This window comes from Drosophila teissieri, chromosome 2L (assembly GCF_016746235.2).
Source record: "Drosophila teissieri strain GT53w chromosome 2L, Prin_Dtei_1.1, whole genome shotgun sequence".
Lineage (NCBI taxonomy): Eukaryota > Metazoa > Arthropoda > Insecta > Diptera > Drosophilidae > Drosophila > Drosophila teissieri.
The window spans coordinates 338025-358513 of NC_053029.1; the positions used below are offsets into that span (position 1 = coordinate 338025).

Here is a 20489-nt window from a genome sequence, read left to right on the forward strand (position 1 = left end):
ATGGCCCTTAAAAACAATTGTTGATTGCTTTTCATTTGATTTCCACAATCCAATCCAATCCAATCCAATCCACACTCCCAGAACAAATCACCAGGTCTCCGGCACACGCACGCTAAGTACTATAGTTTCCTGATTTCTATTTGGCTTCGCTCGGCGGAAGTGCTCGGCTGCGATTTTCCCTTGACCGCGGGCACAACTGAGCGTATGGAAAACTGGAGTCGCACTGTTGTGTTGCCCATACGCCGTGTTGCCTCCTGCCTTTTGTACTCGTTTCCATTGTACTTGGCTGTTGCTTCTGCTTCTGTCTCTGCTTTTGATTCTGCCTCTGCCTCGGTTTTGTGGTCTCGTTCCTCCTCCAGTCGTTCGCATCAGGTGCGTGCTGCGCATGTCCGGACCACCGACCACCGACCACCGACCACGGAACCCGGACTCCGGGTCTCGCAATCCGGATTCGGGAGAGTGGGCTCCTTTTATGCGTTAATGATGGCCAATCACCTGAATGAATCGCCCCCACCCATTGAGTAACATATGTACATGTTGTTTAGTGAGTAACCAGGTGAGTCGGAATAATGCAGTCATAACTAAGAGATATCTTTGCGGGGAGATAAGCATCTGGTTCCATTTCCAGGGAGTACATGGCACTGCGTCAAAGTAGAAGATACAAATATAATATACAAATACCTAAAAATAAGTAATTGATAAGGCTAGAAGATCCGTAGTACGTAGATGCCAGATTCCGGAATGACTGTTATGTGCACCACTTTTAAATTAGATTTAAGTCTATATCTTTTAGAGATAAGGTTTTCAATAACCAGAGATTTTCCACATACAATTTACTTTTGCCCTACAAAAGTGCTGCGCTAATATGAAGACAACTAATTTGATTTTCCCGCGCTCTAACTTTGGATGGGGAAAACCTTGTTTCCGTAAACTGGCCACTCTCCCTAGCCAGCTGTGTGGTGCTGGTGTTTTTCTTTCAAATTTAAAGTCATGTCGTAACCCGAACCGACTCAGAAACAACACAACCCGGCAGCCAAATTCCCAGTGCAGGCATTTTCCGCGGAAAACTCCAGCTGCAGACCGCTACTCAGTCATGTCCACCGCCTCGCGAGTGACTTTGGGCCTGGCGGTCTCCGTTTCCACTGCGATCATAGGTTATGTGCACTATAAACAATCGGCGGACCGGTAAGTAAACCAAATACTCCGGAATGAATGTACATATATCCTCCGTTCCCTAAATTCCAGCCTGAGACTCCACGATGGTGTCCTGCGAGATGTCGAGCAGCAGCAGCGGCGGAAGCACGAGAACACCTACGCGCTGCAGCAGCAAATAGACATCACCAAACAACTGAAGGCCAGGCAGGCGTCCAGCAACTCCTCCGACACGCCCGATCCTGCATCGACGAATCCCGCACAGAGTAATCTTCAAGCGGAGCAGCCAGCGGTGCAACATGAAGGCGAGGCATTCGGAGGTGTTTCCCAGAGTGGAACGACCAATCGGGATGGAAGCCCGCCAACTGACATAGCCTAATCACAAATATGCTTTTAAAATGCACCTATTAAATAATAAGACAAACTCGGGTAAAAAGGACTTCGTTGTCAAATTGCATTTTTAAAGACTTAAGTAGTAACCATCGATGTAAAATTAGTATTTAAAGCGTTATTTACGTTGTTAATAGTTTCCGATGGGTAAAGCCATCTGTGCATGGGAATATAATTAAATTTGGTAAGACAAATTGATCAATCCTACAAAGCTGTAGCTGTCTATGATTTTGCGAAATAAGACTGCAGGCCTCAGAAGGTGGTGCCTTCTGGATGATATCCATGTCTATGAAGATTCTTTTATTTTTCGTACCTTGACTTTTTGACAATTAGACCCAATTTTTTTGGAACTTATGGCGATGCTCTAGCTCCCACGTTCTCTGTGTACATGTAGTATTACTCAATTTTATTATTACGAATGTATGTATAGTAAATTACAATTCTAATGGGCGCTCGGTAAAGTATTTCGCGGGGGGTTTGTACATAGGTGGTGGTGGAACTCCCCATCATCATTTTCCTTCCTCCTCCTCATCTCATCTCATCTACTCCAAAGTGATATAAAAATGTGGAAAACCAACGCAGAGAATAAAATACACGATGCTTTGCGTTACTGCTTGTCCGTTGCTTTCTCTCTCAATTGCCACCGTACTGAAAAAATGTCCAGAATATTTAATACCGTCCACCTCCACCCCCACCGCCGCCTCCTCCTCCTCCGCCACCGCCACCTTTGCGGCGATCGCGATCGTTGCCGCGATCATTGCCGCGCATGTTGTCCCGCTCGTTGTTCAAGTAGTTTCCTCCGCCGACACCGTCGCCTCTGCCGCCTCCTCTTCGACCCGGGGACCGCGACCTGCTGCGGGAGCCGCGACGGCGTCCAGGCGACCGGGAACGGGAGCGGGCACGACGGCGGCGGGAGTAGAGGTACCTTCGGAGCTCACGCGAGATGGGCTTTAAGTGCATGAAGTTGCAGAATCCGGAGCGGGTACACTCGCCCATCTCGTACTGCCGACAGCAGGCCTCGCGGAAATCGGTGACCGGCGATAGTTCCGAGTACACCGGTCGACCACCGAACCACCGGTTGTTCAAATCATTTGCCGCCTTTTCCGCATCAGCCTCGTTGCGGAATTTGATGTAGACGTTGCCAACCAGATGGTCGCCCAGGTTGTCGCACACGTTCATCTCCTCGATTTCCCCGTACTTGTCCTCGCACTCTACGAACACGTCCTCGAAAAAGTTGTCGTAGTGCTCTTGCATCTCCTCGTCGGAGACGTTGGCCACCAGATGGGAGCCATCCGCGGATTTGGCCGAGTTTTGCGGGTTCACGTACAGATTCTGGAGCAGCACCGTCTGCGAGAAAGTGGGTTTGTTGTGGATGCGCGAGCAACGGTCGCCGTGGCGGCAGGCGCCAATCTTGAAGTAGAACGAACAGTTCACCCTGGGAAATGCAATATCATTTAGTAATTAACCCCGGGAACGTCAAAGTAAATGTGCCATGCGACTCACTTGTCCTTTTCCGTGCCAAAAATGGATGCCAAATACTCGGCCATGTTGGCGGTTTTACTGTGGAGTTGCTGTGGCCAAAATGTGAAACTTCGCTACCCGCTTGCCTCTGCGACACGGTCAAACTGCAATTACGTTAGCCGCCTGTTTACTTTGTGCTAATTTTCGATTATTCTCGGAAGCCGCACGAAAAAAGCAGCGTCTGGTCGTATTTAGCACGGCGTTGCCAGCCTCGAGTTCAGAGTTGCAACAAAAATCGATGACTAGTTGATGTTATCGATATTACATGTTTCTTTTGGTCAGCATCGATTTTTGTTACCTCTGTTCTTAATTAATATGTTTTAAAAAATTTGTTTAAACATACGTTTTTTTTAGGGGGATTCCATTTTCTGATTTTACTTAAATATAAATTAACAATAAAATTAAACATTATTCAAGCGAATAAATTATGGTTTTTTCCTAATTTATAAATGGCTAGAATACAATACATTTTGAGGAGATTCCATCTTTCAAAACGATTATATTTAAGTATAAAATAAAAAAAATATTAAACACATGGTCCCTTTAACAATAAAATCTAAATTTTCAATAGACCAAGGTTTTTTTTTATTTGACCAAACAAATTTTTAAATTCTGAAAAGAATTTAGAAAATTATTTAAGCAAAGTAACCTGAAGGATTGCTGGTTCGGTTCTCCGCTTGAGAATGAGCTGAGTTCTAAACCATAGTCTGCAGAGAGATTTAATTCAATCGCAGTTGCACTGACAACCCTATCGATTGCTTCTAGAAAAGTCGGCATTTTTCGCATTTTCACCTTGCACGGCACATTTCGCAGCGTGTTTCATTAAATAATTGAACAATAATACAGGAAAAATTGTAATTGGTCAGCGTCATCCTCTCCCTTATCAGAAATGGACAAGGTAAGTGGGCGAGACAAAGAAAAGGCGTCGGTAATTGCAATCCAAAACCCTTGCGGTTTTCCCAGGTGAACGAACTCAAGGAAAAGGGCAACCAGGCGCTCAGTGCCGAGAAGTTTGACGAGGCGGTGGCGGCGTACACAGAGGCCATCGCGCTGGACGGCCAGAACCATGTGCTCTACAGCAACCGTTCGGCGGCATTCGCCAAGGCCGGAAAGTTCCAGGAGGCGCTGGAAGACGCGGAGAAGACCATTCAGCTGAATCCCACCTGGCCGAAGGGTTACTCACGCAAAGGAGCTGCCGCTGCGGGTCTAAGTGACTTCATGAAGGCCTTCGAAGCGTACAACGAGGGTAAGTTGAAACACAGCTCGGTTATATGCCATGAATCACCCGACCTAACCTCACTAACCTCGGTTACCGGCGCAGGTCTCAAGTACGATCCCACAAACGCTGTGCTCCTGCAGGGCCGCATGGAAATTACCGCCTCGGCTCTGAACTTTATGCAATCGCAAGGGGATATACCCATGGACGTAGATCCCCAGCAGGCGCGCACCCGCAGGGCTCCATCGCCACCGCCGGCGAAACCGGCTGAGCCCCCAAAGCCCGCAGAACCTCGGGTAGAGGACATGACTCAGGAGCAGAAGAATAAGTACTTTGCGAAGAAGGAGAAGGAACTGGGAAACGCCGCCTACAAGAAGAAGGAGTTCGAAACGGCTCTAAAACACTACAACGCTGCCATTGAACACGATCCCACGGATATCACGTTCTACAACAACATAGCTGCTGTTCACTTTGAGCGCAAGGAGTACGAGGAGTGCATTAAGCAGTGTGAGAAGGGCATTGAGGTGGGGCGCGAAAGCCGCGCCGACTTCAAGCTGATAGCCAAGTCATTTGCCCGCATCGGAAACACCTATCGTAAGCTAGAGAACTACAAACAGGCGAAGGTTTACTATGAGAAGGCCATGTCCGAGCATCGCACCCCTGAGATCAAGACCTCGCTGAGCGAGGTGGAGGCCAAAATCAAGGAGGAGGAGCGAACGGCCTACATCAATCCGGAGAAGGCCGAAGAAGAGAAGGAGCAGGGCAACCTCTTCTTCAAGAAGGGGGACTACAGCACCGCTGTAAAGCACTACACCGAGGCCATCAAGCGCAATCCGGATGATCCCAAGCTGTACAGTAACCGCGCCGCCTGCTACACCAAGCTGGCTGCTTTTGATCTGGGCCTCAAGGACTGCGACACTTGCATCAAGCTAGACGAAAAGTTCATTAAGGGTTACATCCGCAAGGGCAAAATCCTGCAGGGCATGCAGCAGCAATCTAAGGCGCAGGCCGCTTACCAAAAGGCCTTGGAACTGGACCCCAACAACGCAGAGGCCGTCGAAGGCTACCGTCAGTGCTCGATGAACTTCCAGCGCAATCCGCAGGAGGTCCTCAAGAACGCCATGTCCGACCCGGAGATTCAACAGATTTTAAAGGACCCGGCTATGCGTATGATCCTCGAGCAGATGCAGAACGATCCCAATGCGGTCAAAGAGTAAGTAAATTTTTGGCAATATTGGTGGATTTCAAGAAACCCGTAACTTGATACGCATTTTTTTGGGTTTTATGCATGAAGAGATCCTGCTCAAATTATTAATTAACAACCTTTATATTTCAGACACTTGCAGAATCCAGCCATCGCCGATAAGATAATGAAATTGCTGGAGTCGGGCATCATTCAGATACACTAGGCACTCCAGATCCACGAACTTCCTCATACATTCACTAACTCACACACAAACCCCATTGATAAACATTCAGGAGACAACCATTACGCATTAAACAAAATGTATGGCACCTCTAAGCTGGTTAACCAATATATCGTTTTTGATGAAACGGGCCACAATTAACGCTAAACGTAATTACCTAAGAGATCGCATTGCCTATTCGCAGAACGACGATAACTACCACTAAAAGAAATTTAAACTAAATGGAGGAAACAAAATCATTGATAAACGTCTGCCTAATTGATTTACGCAGATGGGTGGAGTAGGCTCCAAACGTCATGGTCCTTATTTTCTTACTACAATAAATATGCTGTAGCTTAGCTCTAAAATAAGTTTCTGTACAATAAATGAGTCACGGAATGGTAAGCTATGATTTTGAATTTGCCGCCGAATGTCTTACGCATTAGCCGTCGTTTTCTAACGTTTTTTCCAGGGCTGCCAAATTGTTTAGAATATTAAATTGACTTAAAATGATAACTTCACTTATTTGAAATAAAAAAACCATTGGCAGCAAATCATCTTTGATAGGGAATTTAAATGTTATTCCAATATTACAAAACCGAACACTTCTCGGAACTTTACTCTTCGGCAGCCCTGTTCCCTGCGCTTACGTTGTTAGTTCCCTGCGCTTACGTTTTCAGATCCAACCGTTACGTAGTTTCGAATTGGTCAACACAGGAAACCGCCAGTGTTAGGAAGGCCCTGCAGCTTACTCGCAGCAAGTGGCATGGCAACAACAGCGCTGTCCAACACCGCACGATTTCTACCCGAATATAATGGTGTGCTGATATATTGTGATTAAACCCCAATTTGTGTCGTCCCAGAGCGCCGTTCTGAAATGTTTTGATCCAGCTACAGTTAAAAAAAGTGCACACCAATTAGAAGAACCAATGAGTGCATAAAAATCACGCAAATACGAATTAAAAGCCAACCATCTTTTTAAACAGTGTGTCGTAGTGTCCGTCGTGTGCGTTGGTGTTGGTGCGTGTGTGCGTGCGGCTGCTAGTGTGAGTGTTCCGTCGAATCGCGAAATCGAGAATATAGAAAGATGTGCTCCATTCGCTGCTGGTGAGCTATAGCTATAGCTATATCGCGAACGGGGAGCGAGTAGTCCGCAGCCCGGAATCCAGATCCATATCCATTGATTCTTTCGCCGCTGCAGCATCCGCAGCGCAAGAATTCCGACCCATTGAAAACCCCACAAGACCCACAAAAGTAAGTATTTGCGTTTCGGGGGCGCTTGGCAACAGGCCCGAGTGCGTTGGAGCGAGAGGGCGCTTGCGGGGTGCCTAGGGGCGGGAGCGAGAGGGCTAGATAGAGACCGGGACGCCAGCGATTACATGCCTCGTTTTTACACGGAGTAGTTGTTGTTGTGGCTGCTCTGGTGGGGCGCAATATGTGGCCAATATTTATTAATGGATTGGGAAGCAATCGGGCCCTCAAGTAAAGAAATAGAGGCTCATTGCCAAGTCTTCGATTTCACTAGAGATTCTCCCTTCGTAGCTGTTTATGTTCCGAATTAGAGTTGTTAGATACTATGTCGTTTTAATACAATGTCGTTTTAGGATTCGGACAATCAGATGAGATCACTTTATGTAGATACTATTAACTCTGTAATTTATTAGCTTGAGAAACTGCCAGTTATTCATTTGTTTTCATATTTTAATCGATAATAACGTAGCATGTCTTACTAAGCAAATTTATTTCAGTAAGTGCGAGTATTAATAGTTTCAATAGGCTACGTTTTCCAGTGAATCCAATGTTTTAGTTGCGACTCTTGATTAAAATGAACATAAAAGTAATAAAATAACACACATACAAAGTGGGAAAATTGCATAAAATAGTTCACGGAATCTACCAATCCTTTAACCTAATTTTAAAAATTTGTAATTCTTTTTTTTGCAGTGCAACCCTCCCCGCTCCACTACTCGACGATGCGGCCACAGGCGCCCGGATCGCTGGTCGATCCCAACGAGGAGGAGCTGCGCATGGCCCCGTGGTACTGGGGCCGGATATCGCGGGAGGTGGCCAAGAGCATCCTGCACGGAAAGCCGGACGGCAGCTTCCTGGTGCGGGACGCCCTCTCGATGAAGGGCGAGTACACCCTGACTCTGATGAAGGACGGAAGCGAGAAGCTGATTAAGATATGCCACATGGATCGCAAGTACGGGTTCATTGAGAAGGATCTCTTCAACTCGGTGGTGGAGATGATCAACTACTACAAGGAGAACTCGCTGAGCATGTACAACAAGACGCTGGACATCACGCTGAGTAATCCCATTGTGCGCGCCCGCGAGGATGAGGAGTCGCAGCCGCACGGGGATCTCTGTCTGCTGAGCAACGAATTCATCCGCACCTGCCAGTTGCTCCAGAACCTCGAGCAAAATCTCGAGCAGAAGCGGAACTCCTTCAATGCGATTCGGGAGGAGCTGCAGGAGAAGAAGCTGCACCAGAGTGTATTCGGGAACACAGAGAAGATATTCCGCAATCAAATCAAGCTCAATGAGTCCTTCATGAAGGCGCCAGCGGATGGTCCCACCCCGGAAGCTGGAGGAGCCGGAGATGGAGCTAACGCCGCCGCATCCGCTGCGGCCAATGCCAACGCACGTCGGAGTCTGCAGGACAATAAGCAGACACTGCTCAACCTGCTCGATGCTCTCCAGGCCAAGGGGCAGGTCCTCAACCAGTACATGGAGAACAAGAAGAAGGAGGAGCTGCTGCTCGAGCGACAGATCAACGCCCTGAAGCCGGAACTGCAGATACTGCAATTGCGCAAGGACAAGTACATTGAGTAAGTCCCATTCCAAGTCTCTCCAACTATTCTTAAGCAGCAAAAGTAGTGCCTTTGAATAATGCGATCTGCTTTACACTAATGTCTGGGAACATATACGGGTTTATCAGTTTTCAGCCCGCAAGGGGCGCAATTCAAATGCCGCTCAGCGCTTCTCGTTTACTTTACACGCGGCATAGTCGGCCGATCACTCATTTGGCCGGGAGTCGGCAGCTTGTCTGACCGATGCGATACCGATAATAATGGCATAACACTGTTAACGTTAACTGTGGCGGTGGCCACTTCCGCCCCCGCTCCGCTCATCCCCTGAATTTTTCACGCCAGCGGAGCGTCTACGTGCCTTGCCGGCTGTCTTACCTGGCCTGCGAATTTCTTGGCGAACAGGCGGGGTTCTTTTGGGAAAACCATTTCAGTTATTTGTTACTGCAAAATGAAAAGTAGTTCTCGAACTTAATAGTAGCTACGTACCCAGCCAGGGGAGAAAACAATAACCCCCCGCGAACTGGAAAGTTAGGATACCTCTTCTTAGCCCATAATCTAATAAAAAGGCAACTGTTGGATTTTGTTATCCAAGTCGAAGTCTTTATCGTGTCAATTTGTATTTGTATGCGCAGCAGTATATATATTTATTCCTTATCAAGGTCAATTTGTGTGGCGGTAGTTTTCGAATTCCAGCCAAAACGTTGCAGAATTTCTTTCAAATATTTTGAAAACCCCTTATCGGAACTTCGTGGGTATGCCAATTATTTTTTTCTGTATGTTTGTGTATCAAGGCCACAATAAGGCTCAGTTCACTAAAGGAGCAATAATAAGTTTATATACAAGATTGTTACGCCAATCTCTTAAATCGACAATAAGAAATAATGGCCCCCAAAATCTTTCTGCGTAGCAAAACCAAACTAAAGCCTTGCATTTGACTCCAGTTAACCAGTTGACATGGGGGATGCTCCCCTTTAATGTTTTCGTGATTTTTGAAACTCGTTCGTTTGTCTTGACCCATCTTCGCACTTCCCACAATCTTCGGTTGTTGCTTGTAGGGCGAAAAACGAATGGCAAGAGGTGGCTTTCGCCTAGCAACAGGCCTTTTACTTGGTGGGGTACGTCATCGTTGGATGAGCTTGCTGGGTTTCTATGAGTATCACCTAGAGTGTTTCGCGCGAGTGACAGCTTGGGGAAGTGGCAAGTGGGCGGAGGCAAGGAGGCAGGGAGGCCTGTAGATAAGGTTAGCGCCTCGCTAAAGATAGCAGCGCTTATCAGACTTTTTTTTTTTCTACTTTTTTCCAGCTTTCAAGAAGGGAATTCTATATACTTAATTGCGCCTGTATTTAATTCAGGGCTGCTTTTTGCAATCGCTGGCTGGGCTCAAGGTTCTTAGCTCTTGGGTCTCTAAATTTGCAGAGATTAGGCGACCGCCGTCATAAGATAAAACACCCCGAGTGTCTCTCTCTGCCTGCTCCCCCTCCCCCTCTTACCCAGATTAGATAAGGCTCTTTCGGCGGGTGTATTAAGTTTTTGTGCGTTGTCCTATCTCGTTCCATCGCAGCAACGATCAATGATATCACCCCGCCTTGTGCTTATCGCGCCCCAGAAACTTAGTCACTTGGATAGCCAGGCCACAAAGAGCCCCCCTGATTGCCCGATCGCCCGATTGTCTGATTGGCTTGCCGATCGGCCGATCTTGATGCGGAAACCCGCGGGTCTAGGCTTTCGTAGACCGAGCGGCGGCCGAGACACGCAGTCGCATTTGGTTATCAAGAGTTTCGCCGTCCGTTGAAATTGCATCGATATCAGAGCGAATCGAATTAAACGACTAGTCATCGCGGTCGTTCTAAATCGAAGTCAGTTCGTAGCAAAAGCTCAGGATCTCAGCACCTACAGTTCCCTACATAGACTCCATTACTGTGGAGTAATAAGTACATGTCCAAGATAAGATTGAGAGCCGTCGTCATTGATTGCGAAATTAATGCAGATTAGCCACGCCTATAAAGTCACGTACACCACGCCTCCAAAAACATTTTGTTGAGTTTTCTATAATTGTGAAACTTAGGGATTCACTTGCAAACGAACTATTTGAGAGATGTAAGTTTTAAGTCTAAAAACATGCAATATCTCAGAATATATTATTACGTATCCAACAGGTGTTGAGTTAGAACTGGTTTACTCCCAAAAAACTGCCACTTTCTGAACTAGTTAGGCATTCTGACTTTAAATAGCCCCCAAATGGGTTCAACTTACCGTGAATTGGACGAATTTCTCTTGTAATGACAAACATTCGGAAATATCTACATATTTGAGCGCTACTAATTCCGAACCATCCCGTTCTTTTAACCTGCAGGCGCCTAACCTGCTTCAACCTGAAGGACGAAGATCTGAAGATGATATTGCAGATGGGCTTCGAGAAGTGGCAGCAACGTTACGACATAGTCTCCAACCAACCCCACAGCAACGAGGCCCTCTGGCTGCTAAAGGATGCCAAGCGGAGGGATGCGGAGGAGCTGCTGAACGGTGCGCCATCGGGCACCTTCCTCATTCGAGCGAGGGATGCGGGTCACTATGCTCTGTCGATTGCCTGCAAGAACATCGTGCAGCACTGCATTGTTTACGAGACGAATACCGGCTTTGGATTTGCTGCCCCTTACAACATATACGCCACGCTGAAGAGTCTGGTGGAGCACTATGCCAACAATTCGCTGGAGGAGCACAACGACACGCTGACCACGACATTGCGCTGGCCCGTCCTGTACTGGAAGAAAAACCCGCAGCAAGTGCAGATGATCCAACTGCAGGAGGAGATGGATCTGGAGTACGAGCAGGCCGCCACGTTGAGGCCGCCGCCAATGGTGGGCAGCAGTGCGCCAATTCCCACGAGTCGGTCCCGTGAACATGACCAGGTAGATGGAGGAGCTGGAAGCCTCGAAGCGGAGGCGGCGCCGAGCTCAATTTCGCCCTCCAACTTCAGCACATCGCAGTAGGAGCCGCGCATCAAATCGCCCGCTGAACGAGCCCTTAACCTCAGGCTAGCTATCTATCTCTCTAATTCTAGCTTGCTCTAAAGCCCTAACTCTCTCTATCTCTAGATATAAACGCGGTTGCGGCCCAAATAATAGCACTGCCTAATAGCACTCTGTCGAAAGGCTAGAACTTGATATGCCAGTATCATTCAATTATTAGAATGACTCCAAAGTCAAACATTTTCTATAGAGTGGTTTTCGATTACCCCAGCATGTATTCAGATTAGTAATTTAGTCCTTACTGCCAATATAATATTTTTATCTGAAAAAGGGCTCTTTGTCACAACGCTATTTCCACACTGGCTCTTTTAGCGACTCGAGTTTCGATATCGAGAATTGAGAATGAGAGCCGAAGTAACACGCGTTACTAAGTGTTACAATGGCAATGCTATTATTTCGGCCATCGCCGATTGTGTACATCAGCATATATAGGCTATATATATCTGTGCATGATTATTTTTTGTGTGTGATGGATGGCGCTGGCAGTTTAACTGCCCTCCGCCTTCCCCTCCAGAATTAGACGGCTCCAGAAACAAAAAGAAAAACGAAAACGAAAGCAAAAACAAAAAAAGAAAAAAAAACGAAGGGGTAAACGTTTTTGGTGATCATGTTTAATAGCTTGCTAGAAGCTCAGTGTAGAAGAACGAAATTTTCTAATTGGAAAAGTAATCTTATTAACATACGAGTAAGATTAATTTTATATAAACATACTTTTTGTAATACTGCATTTCGCGTGATAATTGATAAGTCGAGCTATCTGTTGTTGTACCAACGCCCTATCCCGTATCCATTATAAATATTGTTATTACGCTGCGCGTTCTCTGAAGGGGCGGGGTAGGATCGTGAAGAAATTTTCTGCATTTCTTCAGCACATTTTGTCGTGTTCATGTAAATATTCTAAAATCGATGGATCGAAACAAAGAAGCACACGCTTGCAAAACGTTTGCGAAATCGGGTTAAGGTTTTGATAGCCTAGCCGCAACAGCTTTGGGGCCCCACCCCTTGCTCTAATATTTGTTGTTATATTATAACTGATTTAAAGTAGTTTTAGGTAAGAAATACGTACGTTTACTCGATGTGATCAGTTGATTGTTGCTAACGTTAACGTTAATTTTCCTTCAATTTTTTGTCATTTTTTTGTTCAAAAGCAAAGCCTTAATTTTTATAGATACGAAAATACAAAAATACAAATACACACAACACATATACACTCAGTTGGAACAAAGAAAAATAAATGTACAAACGAAAAAATGAATTCAAGAACTTTACACACAGATACAAAGAAAACAAAAAAAAACAAAGCAAAAAACAAAAAACAGCAACAAGCAAAAACAAAGTGCAATCGAAAATGTAATAATTAAATTTTTAACATTTGTTAATTTATACAAGGAAAGAAAAAAGGAAAAAAACAAAAAGTTGCTCATACATCCGTTGCAATAGGGAAAAGCGCTGATTAATTTTTATTTTACACATCTGATATTAAGCATATAACTATACGAAACTAATGCTTACGAAACCTATTCGGCGTTTTGCAAAAGTACTCTTTCCCAACGAAATTATTATTCACCATTATTATTTGATGAAATTGTTGTCTTTCAAATTGATATCTAATGACTTGCCAGCTGAAACTAATTCCTTTGCATTGTTTTCGAGTAAATATTTGTGAAACGTCTGAACGCCGTTTGGGAAAGAGTATTTGTTTGGCTTTCCTTGTTCTCCTGTGCCACCATTATATGATTATATATCACCAAAATCTCCGTGAGCGTGTTGAAAAAAATGTTGACCTTTCTGTTTGCATTCTCCCCTATTGAATTTGAGCGATCCACTTACTAGCACACACACAAAACTGTCGCGTCTTTAAGATATTCTTACGTATATAAATTCGATGTATTCTTTATACTTTATGCTGTATACTTTACCTGTAATTCCTAATTTAACTTATTTAACTTGTAATTTGTGTGTTTCATTTTGCTTAAATTCTATGAGATTTTGGCGGATCTCGTACGTTGTAGTATTTATAAGTTTTAAAATTAGTTTGTAAAATGCGTTTCAAACAAAACAAATAAGAACTCAACTCAAAAACAAAAACCGAAACAGAAAAAGAAACAGAAAACTAAAAACAAGTAGCAGTGGAAGATTGAGTGTCTTCTAAATATGATTGATTGATTTCAATAATGATTGCTAACTGATAGATAGATGATGACTTTTTGCCATACCTAAATGTTAAATGGAAATATTTGTGAATTTTTCTATCTTTGCTTCTCGTCTGCATTTTTGGCGCAGGCCGGAACAAGAAGAATTAAAAATGATAACAGTGAACGGCGACGAAACTGAATGTAAAACGAATTGCAAATTTGTTGTATTTTTTTATATGAATATATATACATATAGATATATATATAGATATTTAACCATACATACCTATTAAGTATGTATGCTCTAGAATGCTATATGTTGTAGATCGTAAGCTATATGTTGTAGATTCTTAAGCGCTAACAGCAACCACAACGGAAACAACAACAACAACCATTTTTTGTAGTAGTTTTTTAATGAGACGAAAGTGCGGAGATAACATTATATGTATTTGTGTCTAAAAAGAATGTTCGTAAATAACAAATCGAGAAAAAAACAAAATAAACCGAAATAAAACCAAATCTCCCAGAACTTCGCATTCACATATCCCAGCTCCCAGAATATCGAACGATTCTTAAGTCGCAATGGAACCTCACCTCAGGTTTCCTGATTATTTCGCTTCGGTTTCTGCTTTCAATGAACTCTCATCGACCATAATCCGCTGAGCTGGGCGAAAAGCTATCGTAGAAAAAAACAGATATCACGAGTCCGCCGATTTTGCTGTAGGAGCCATGCACTTCATAAGTGACTGGTTTTCAATTCTGGAGGAGTCGTCATGGGTGACCTAAATGAGGGTTTGTATCTAGTGCCTGTGCTATAAATGGATTCCATTCTGATTAAGTTTAGTAGCTACTTGTATATTATTAACAAGATCGAATTGTATGTTAAACATAACAGACTTTTTAACTTATGTTGGCGTATTAGCCTGCTCAAAGAACAGTAACCTTTGTCGCAGTAAGTTTGTCAAATGTTGTTTATGTAAGTTTTATAGTTCAGTTTTGCAGTGAACAAAAATTCATTTGAAAAGCCCGCTCACTTGAGAATTGTAGCAGGCAGCTTTTAAATACAAATGCTAAACGGTGCTGCCAACTCTGCCAAATTGTGATGTGATGGTAATTATTAAAGCATTATTTAATAAACAATTTGAAAGATGTGAGCAAATGCAATAAATATACTTAGGCATAACTTAAAGACATTTGCAAATATTTGCCAAAATCTGATTACAAAAAAGCTGAGCTGAACAGCTGAACTCACAGGCCCATTTGGTATTTGCCTAAGCTGCAGCCTGCGGTCACACTAATCAACAGATTTTCGGGCAGCGCTGCGGCAGTGGCAGCATTTTTACTCGTCGTCGCGTTTTTTAGGCTTTCGGGTTTGTTTTTTGTTTTGAATTGTTGACACATCTCTGGGGCGTTTCATCGCTTTGGATTGTAGCTTAGGAGTGCAAGCGGGAATGATAATAAATCAAAGCTAATGTGCCGCGAAATAATAATGAAAAGAAAACGAAACAAGCGCAGCGTGTGACTTTGCTATTTGTTGTCGTTGCCAAGTGATGCTGCAGCAACAACAACAACCAAAGCAGCAAGAGCATCAATAAAAAAGCCCGCAAAAATTTCGCCGAACATCAAACTTATTGCAAAAGAACAACAACAATTAAATCTGAATACGGTTGTTTCTTCTCCATTATTACTTCATAACAGAGTGTCGCTCTCTCGCTCGCTCCGGAAAAGCTCCGCTTTCGGGTGGCTCTCCCGCTCAGGTAATCAAATGTGTTTAAATCTATTAACCTGTCAAATAAGGAACAAAAAAGTTGCGTGAGTGTGCGTGCGCAGGCAAATGAATCAAAAGCTGAGAACGCAAGCAAATTATTGAATAACAACGCACTAAAAACGATGGCAGGTGCCCGCGCTCTTTCTCTCTCTTTTTGGATGAACAGATCGTCTCCAAGCTTTGAGATGCCGTAATCTCAGCTATTGACTCCCAGGGGGGTGGTGGGGTCAGCTCTTTTGGTGGACGGCAAGAGGGCGGGAAGGGGGCGGAGTGGGCCTAATCGATCGGTGGGAGTGATCTCATTGCCTGGCTTCTGTGCTGAGCTAATCAGTGCCGCTTATCAGGCGCTCAGGGGTTAAGAGGGGTTAGGAGAGACGCTGGTGGCTTCCTGAGCCAGGAGCAGGGGGGTGCGGGTCAAGAGATAATCCGCGGAGAGCAGTTCAAAACTCTTTCGTTCTCTTCGGAGAATCGCCATAGATTCTAGCTTGATCAGATACATATATGTATGCACTGTTTTTAGTGTATAATGCCACTTGCTAGACTGTCCTACATTAAACGAAATTTTATTCTCCCCAATGTTTATAATCCGTTGAAAATGTTGAAAGCAAAATTGTAAATACATATACAATGCATATGTACATACATAGCGAAAAAATGTGCTGAGTCAAGTACTATGTTTCTAGTTGTCTCATTAATAATATTGTTGACATACTGCTATTTATGGTTACTTTGAAGTCCTGCTTAAAAACAATCTGCAACTTTCACAAAGTTGTAAGGAACAATTTGACTCTGACTCTGTTTCTTACCACAATTCTTTCCACGCTCGCCATATGCTCGTTGTTCTACCATAATGCTGTCATTATCTTGCCGTATATTTGCCGCCTCTTCCACTTCAATTGCCCCACCCCCCAACCCCTCCCCGTCCGCCACTCACCCTCCGAAAGTAACAACAACCAAAACAGAAACAAGCAAAACAACACGTTGTAAATTATTTTTGTGGACCGCACCCAGGCGCCATTAAAAAGCCGAAAGGAAAATTGGTTGACTTGTGGGGGAGGAAGGAGGAGGAGGGAGGGGTAGGGACTGTGCGGTAAATACAAGTGTATAAAAGTGGCAGCACATATCGCACATAACTTTAATTACAATAACCACGCGTCATCGTGATGAGGGACAGAGAGGGAAAGCAGTGGGGGCCCCACCCCTTACCAACCTCCCTCCCTCCCGCTCTCGCTTTTTTCAGCCACGCGTAGCAGGCCAAACCACCGCCCACCCCACCAATCGACAACCTTTCACCTGCCCACTCAGCGCGCCGTGCTCAACGCTCTATAAATAAATCTCATTAATAAATTAAACGTTTTAGCGCAGGAAATTCCTTCTCCAGCATCCACCACCCCACTAACCCCAAACCCAACCCCCCCGCCATATTTTATAATTTCTTCTGTGGGAGACGCTCGTGCTCACAAACAGAGCCGAAAAATAACCAGACTATGCCCGATTCCATTCGATTCGATCCGATATGACGACGTCATCATGGCTTTATAAATAAATCAAATGCGAATTTTCGTCGGGCTCTTTTCCGTTTGTTGCACTTGGCAAACAGCGTCTCCCCGACATTTTTATTCGGAATCAGTAGAATGTTCATTTGTCTTCATTCCCAGTCTTCATTATTAAATTGCCTAAGGAAAGGTGAAACACCAACGAACCACAGCACCAGACTGATAGATAGACTCGCTTATGGGGGAATTATCATCAAAATGCCATTGTGTATGTTTTTTGTTTTCAAATTTCCGACGCTATGCAAATTTCTTAAGTAAGTGGAACATGAATAAGAAAATGACGGGCCTGCGGTTCGATTCTGATATGGGTCACACAGTACTGGTTGGTGAAGTTCTCCATTAAAACTTATTAAAGTTGAGATATAGTTGCCCTTTAATGTGGTTATGCGGCGGGGAATCCCCGTGTGTTCTGGAAAAGTTTTGGTTTTCCGTTTTGATGTGCCTCAAAAGAGCTGCCGTGTTTATTGTGGCTTGGCTTTCCAGAGAGTTTAATTTAGTTACATTCGTCTGGGAACTCATGACCTTTGTAAACAAACAGACTGGCAGATAAAACACCTGTAAATCCCCACTTCAAAGGTGAACCCACCACCACCACCAGCACCCACAACAACACCACCCACAACAACAATGGCAGCCACACCACCCACGCACAGTGGGCTCAACGGGTGGAAAGGCGGCGTGAGTTGGGAACGCTCGATTCCCACCGGATGCTGATGTTTTATTTGGATTTAAAATTTTCTGTTCGCTGTTTTTAATGCGCGCTGATTTGTTTGGAAGAAAATAAACAATTTGGAAATTTATTTAGTTGGGGATCTAGGGATCGTTGGTATGGGTTGCTATGGATTGGTATGGAATTGGCATACCCAGAGGGTATGGAATGCCATGTGATCCCATGTGCGGCTGCTCTTTTGCGTTTTATGGCCGAATAAATATGCAATGAAAACTGCTCGTTGCCATAAGTAGTTTAAGTTTATGGCCGCTTGTCGATCTTCTGGCCGTCTTCAGAGATTGTGCTCCGAGCTGCTTCCTCTGTTCCTTCCACTGCGATGTTTGGTGACCCCGATTGGACGTGAGTCACGCTCCCAGCTCCTTTCGCTCGGCACCCAATATTTGCATATCTTTTGTAGTCCACCCAGTGACCTTGGGGACGCCGAGCCGCAATCAATCAAGCGCACAGCAAGGGGGTGGAGCAGGGGGAAGCATCTTGCAACTGTCGCCTCTGTGGAGTCCCAATACACGGATACGGAGACAGATACAGATACAGAAGCATTTGTCTCACCTTGTCAATCACTTTTCGGAGGAGAAGAGCAGAAATCGTGAAAAGAGGGAAGGGGGGAGGGAAAGTGGGGAGAACCATCAGCGAAATATGTGGGTCAGGTCTTCAATGTTCAATGTTTTTCCGCATATTGGATGTCATCTCTCCCGCTGCCCCGCGGCGCTGACATATTTTCCGACTTTTTGGCCGATCTCTGATTTCCTATTTCGAGTTTATATTTTCGTATTTTCACACCCTGTAACATCCGCTTGGGGGATATCAAACTCATTGATTTCGCAGATCTAGTACATAAACAGTTTTGTAACATTAATGATATATACATCATACATTTTTGTTATGTCACAAGAGGTTTTCCTATAAGGTTACTAACTTACTTACTCACAGGGAGTCGAAACTTCGGCGGAACATCACGTTGTGCGATGTGGAGCAATTGTGGAGCGAGGGTATTGGACAAGTCAGAACCCAACTCGTATATCTGGGCTTCCTCTTCTCGGCGGTTTTTGTTCCTCTATTTTTTTGTGGCACATGCGCGCGTTCCGAGTCCGGACGATTTGCCGCTGTACTCACGTACGGCGTACGGCGGGGCATTAAAATTAAATAAATATATAAATATTCCCGGCTGCACTGGGCAGCGGCAGACAAAACCAAAATTCAAATTCAAATTGAAATTGAAATGGAGGCGAGGCCCACTCAACAACGCCCAAATTGGCAATTTTAATTTGATTTTCTGGCCGTTTCAACCGCTGATTAGGCGATGCGATGTGACGACGCTGTCCAAGTAAACATTCCCTTCCCCCCTCCCCCCTTCCCTTACACCGAAGGTTTTGCCAAACTATTCAGCAACTATTATCAATTCTGGTTCGCCAAGGGGGTTTGCGTTTGCTTGGCATTGTCGGTCGTCGGTTCAAGCCTCTTTGTTGCCGCACTGGCTTGTTTATTTGAAAATTATTCCCCGCTTGACTTCCCCCCTAAACGAAGGCTCCCACAGGGGGTGGAGGGGGGTGGCCGTTCTCCTCTTATCAAAACATGAACATTTCGCCGCGAACGCTTTTCCCAAAACAAAAACAAAACCTGGCCGCGCAGAGAGAAAGCTTCCCGAGAGGAGAGCGGGAAACACTTTCTCTGTTCTCTCTGCCAGAGAGTGTGTAGCATGGTAAAAGCTCTTGTATAACATTTCCCGAACAGCATTCAATGGGTCAAGGGGGTTTCTGTGGGCGGGTCTGGCCCGAATTTGCACAAACAGGGGCGGGGATATCATTTTGTAAGGGGTGCCTACTACAGGATGGGAAGGAATTACAAGCCTAAGAACTACATCTAAGGTTTAGATCATAGTACTACCATTTTAGGTCCTTTGTAGTCCTTGCAGAATTATCAGAACAGTGATGGTGGTAAATAAATAAATTTTATTATATAAAGATCTACCTTTTAAGCAAAGTAATTTGTATTTTATACACGTCGTAACACACCTTGTAATTGTGTTCATATTCATGAAGAGCACAGCTATTTTTGTGATTTTGTAATGTTATCTACTACTGATAGCAAGTAAAAGCTAAGCGAGGAAAGTTGGCAACAAAGGTCAGTAGGTCATGCGAAACTGTTTCCATTCGACCTAATGCTACGCCTCTAACCCACCCTTTGCATACGCCTCTGTTTGCCGTTTGGTATAACAGTTCGTCTTGGCACTTTTCGTTTATTTACAATTTGACATTTTGCAAATGCTCGAAAAAACATTCGGTAGAACAGAACAGTAGCTCACCTTCGGCCAGAGAGACGGAGAAGCTTCAGCTCTCTCGTTTTTGCATTTCAGCAGCATTGAGATTTCCACATAGATTTTCCCAGCAGACATTCGTCGTTCGCCGAAGCGTTCGGTCGTGTTAGCGGAAGATTTTGGCCCGAAAACCCGCCCGAGATTTTTCTCCGGAGGAAACCCTCTCCGGGTCCCCGGGTCCCCAGAATCCGCATCTGAATTCCGTATCTGCAGCTGCCGAGTGCGTGTGTGTTTCTCCGTATCTGTGCGTTGTGACTAAGCCGAACAGTTAAAAACTATAGCTAAACTAAAACAGAAGGGCAAATCCAATACGAAATCCCATAAACACCGGAGAGGTTATCTTCGTTTGCCAGCGGGTGCAAAATCTGTAATTGAAATTTCGTCGCTTACGAAATACAAATTCCACTCAACGAGGTTTTCATCTGAAAGTCAAAAACTTCGGCACAGGTAACGCACCGAA

General features: G+C 44.7%; 5 protein-coding genes across 9 annotated transcripts in view; 4 read left to right on the forward strand and 1 right to left on the reverse strand.

Annotated features, from left to right (window-relative positions):
- Positions 1 to 946: 946 nt before the first annotated feature.
- Positions 947 to 1749, forward strand: LOC122618754 (protein PET117 homolog, mitochondrial). Its single transcript, XM_043795283.1, has 2 exons — positions 947 to 1185; positions 1246 to 1749. The coding sequence occupies exons 1-2, from the start codon at positions 1094 to 1096 to the stop codon at positions 1529 to 1531; spliced, it is 378 nt and encodes a 125-aa protein (XP_043651218.1). The 5' UTR covers positions 947 to 1093; the 3' UTR covers positions 1532 to 1749.
- Positions 1750 to 1933: 184 nt separating this feature from the next.
- On the reverse strand, positions 1934 to 3286 carry LOC122618746 (splicing factor U2af 38 kDa subunit). The gene is made up of 2 exons (XM_043795270.1): positions 3046 to 3286; positions 1934 to 2977 (listed from the first exon to the last, which is right to left on the reverse strand). The coding sequence occupies exons 1-2, from the start codon at positions 3087 to 3089 to the stop codon at positions 2212 to 2214; spliced, it is 810 nt and encodes a 269-aa protein (XP_043651205.1). The 5' UTR covers positions 3090 to 3286; the 3' UTR covers positions 1934 to 2211.
- A 514-nt stretch (positions 3287 to 3800) lies between these two features.
- LOC122618792 (stress-induced-phosphoprotein 1) lies at positions 3801 to 6090 on the forward strand. Its single transcript, XM_043795367.1, has 4 exons — positions 3801 to 3961; positions 4027 to 4309; positions 4385 to 5492; positions 5616 to 6090. Exons 1-4 carry the CDS (start codon positions 3953 to 3955, stop codon positions 5686 to 5688), a joined length of 1473 nt encoding a protein of 490 aa, XP_043651302.1. The 5' UTR covers positions 3801 to 3952; the 3' UTR covers positions 5689 to 6090.
- A 341-nt stretch (positions 6091 to 6431) lies between these two features.
- Positions 6432 to 14157, forward strand: LOC122625738 (phosphatidylinositol 3-kinase regulatory subunit gamma). Its single transcript, XM_043805808.1, has 3 exons — positions 6432 to 6939; positions 7630 to 8515; positions 10851 to 14157. Coding segments are annotated over exons 1-3 (1524 nt in total). The 5' UTR covers positions 6432 to 6938; the 3' UTR covers positions 11488 to 14157.
- An 808-nt stretch (positions 14158 to 14965) lies between these two features.
- The window catches only part of LOC122626524 (1-phosphatidylinositol 4,5-bisphosphate phosphodiesterase classes I and II), a 42079-nt gene continuing 36555 nt past the window's right edge, over positions 14966 to 20489 (forward strand). For 4 of the 5 annotated variants that reach the window (XM_043806814.1, XM_043806817.1, XM_043806816.1 and 1 more), the window contains exon 1: positions 14966 to 15418. The gene's annotated coding sequence lies outside the window, so the exon portion shown is untranslated. Of the gene's footprint in view, positions 15419 to 20127; positions 20477 to 20489 lie in introns of those variants that run through there. The other variant, XM_043806815.1, reaches the window with a different exon arrangement.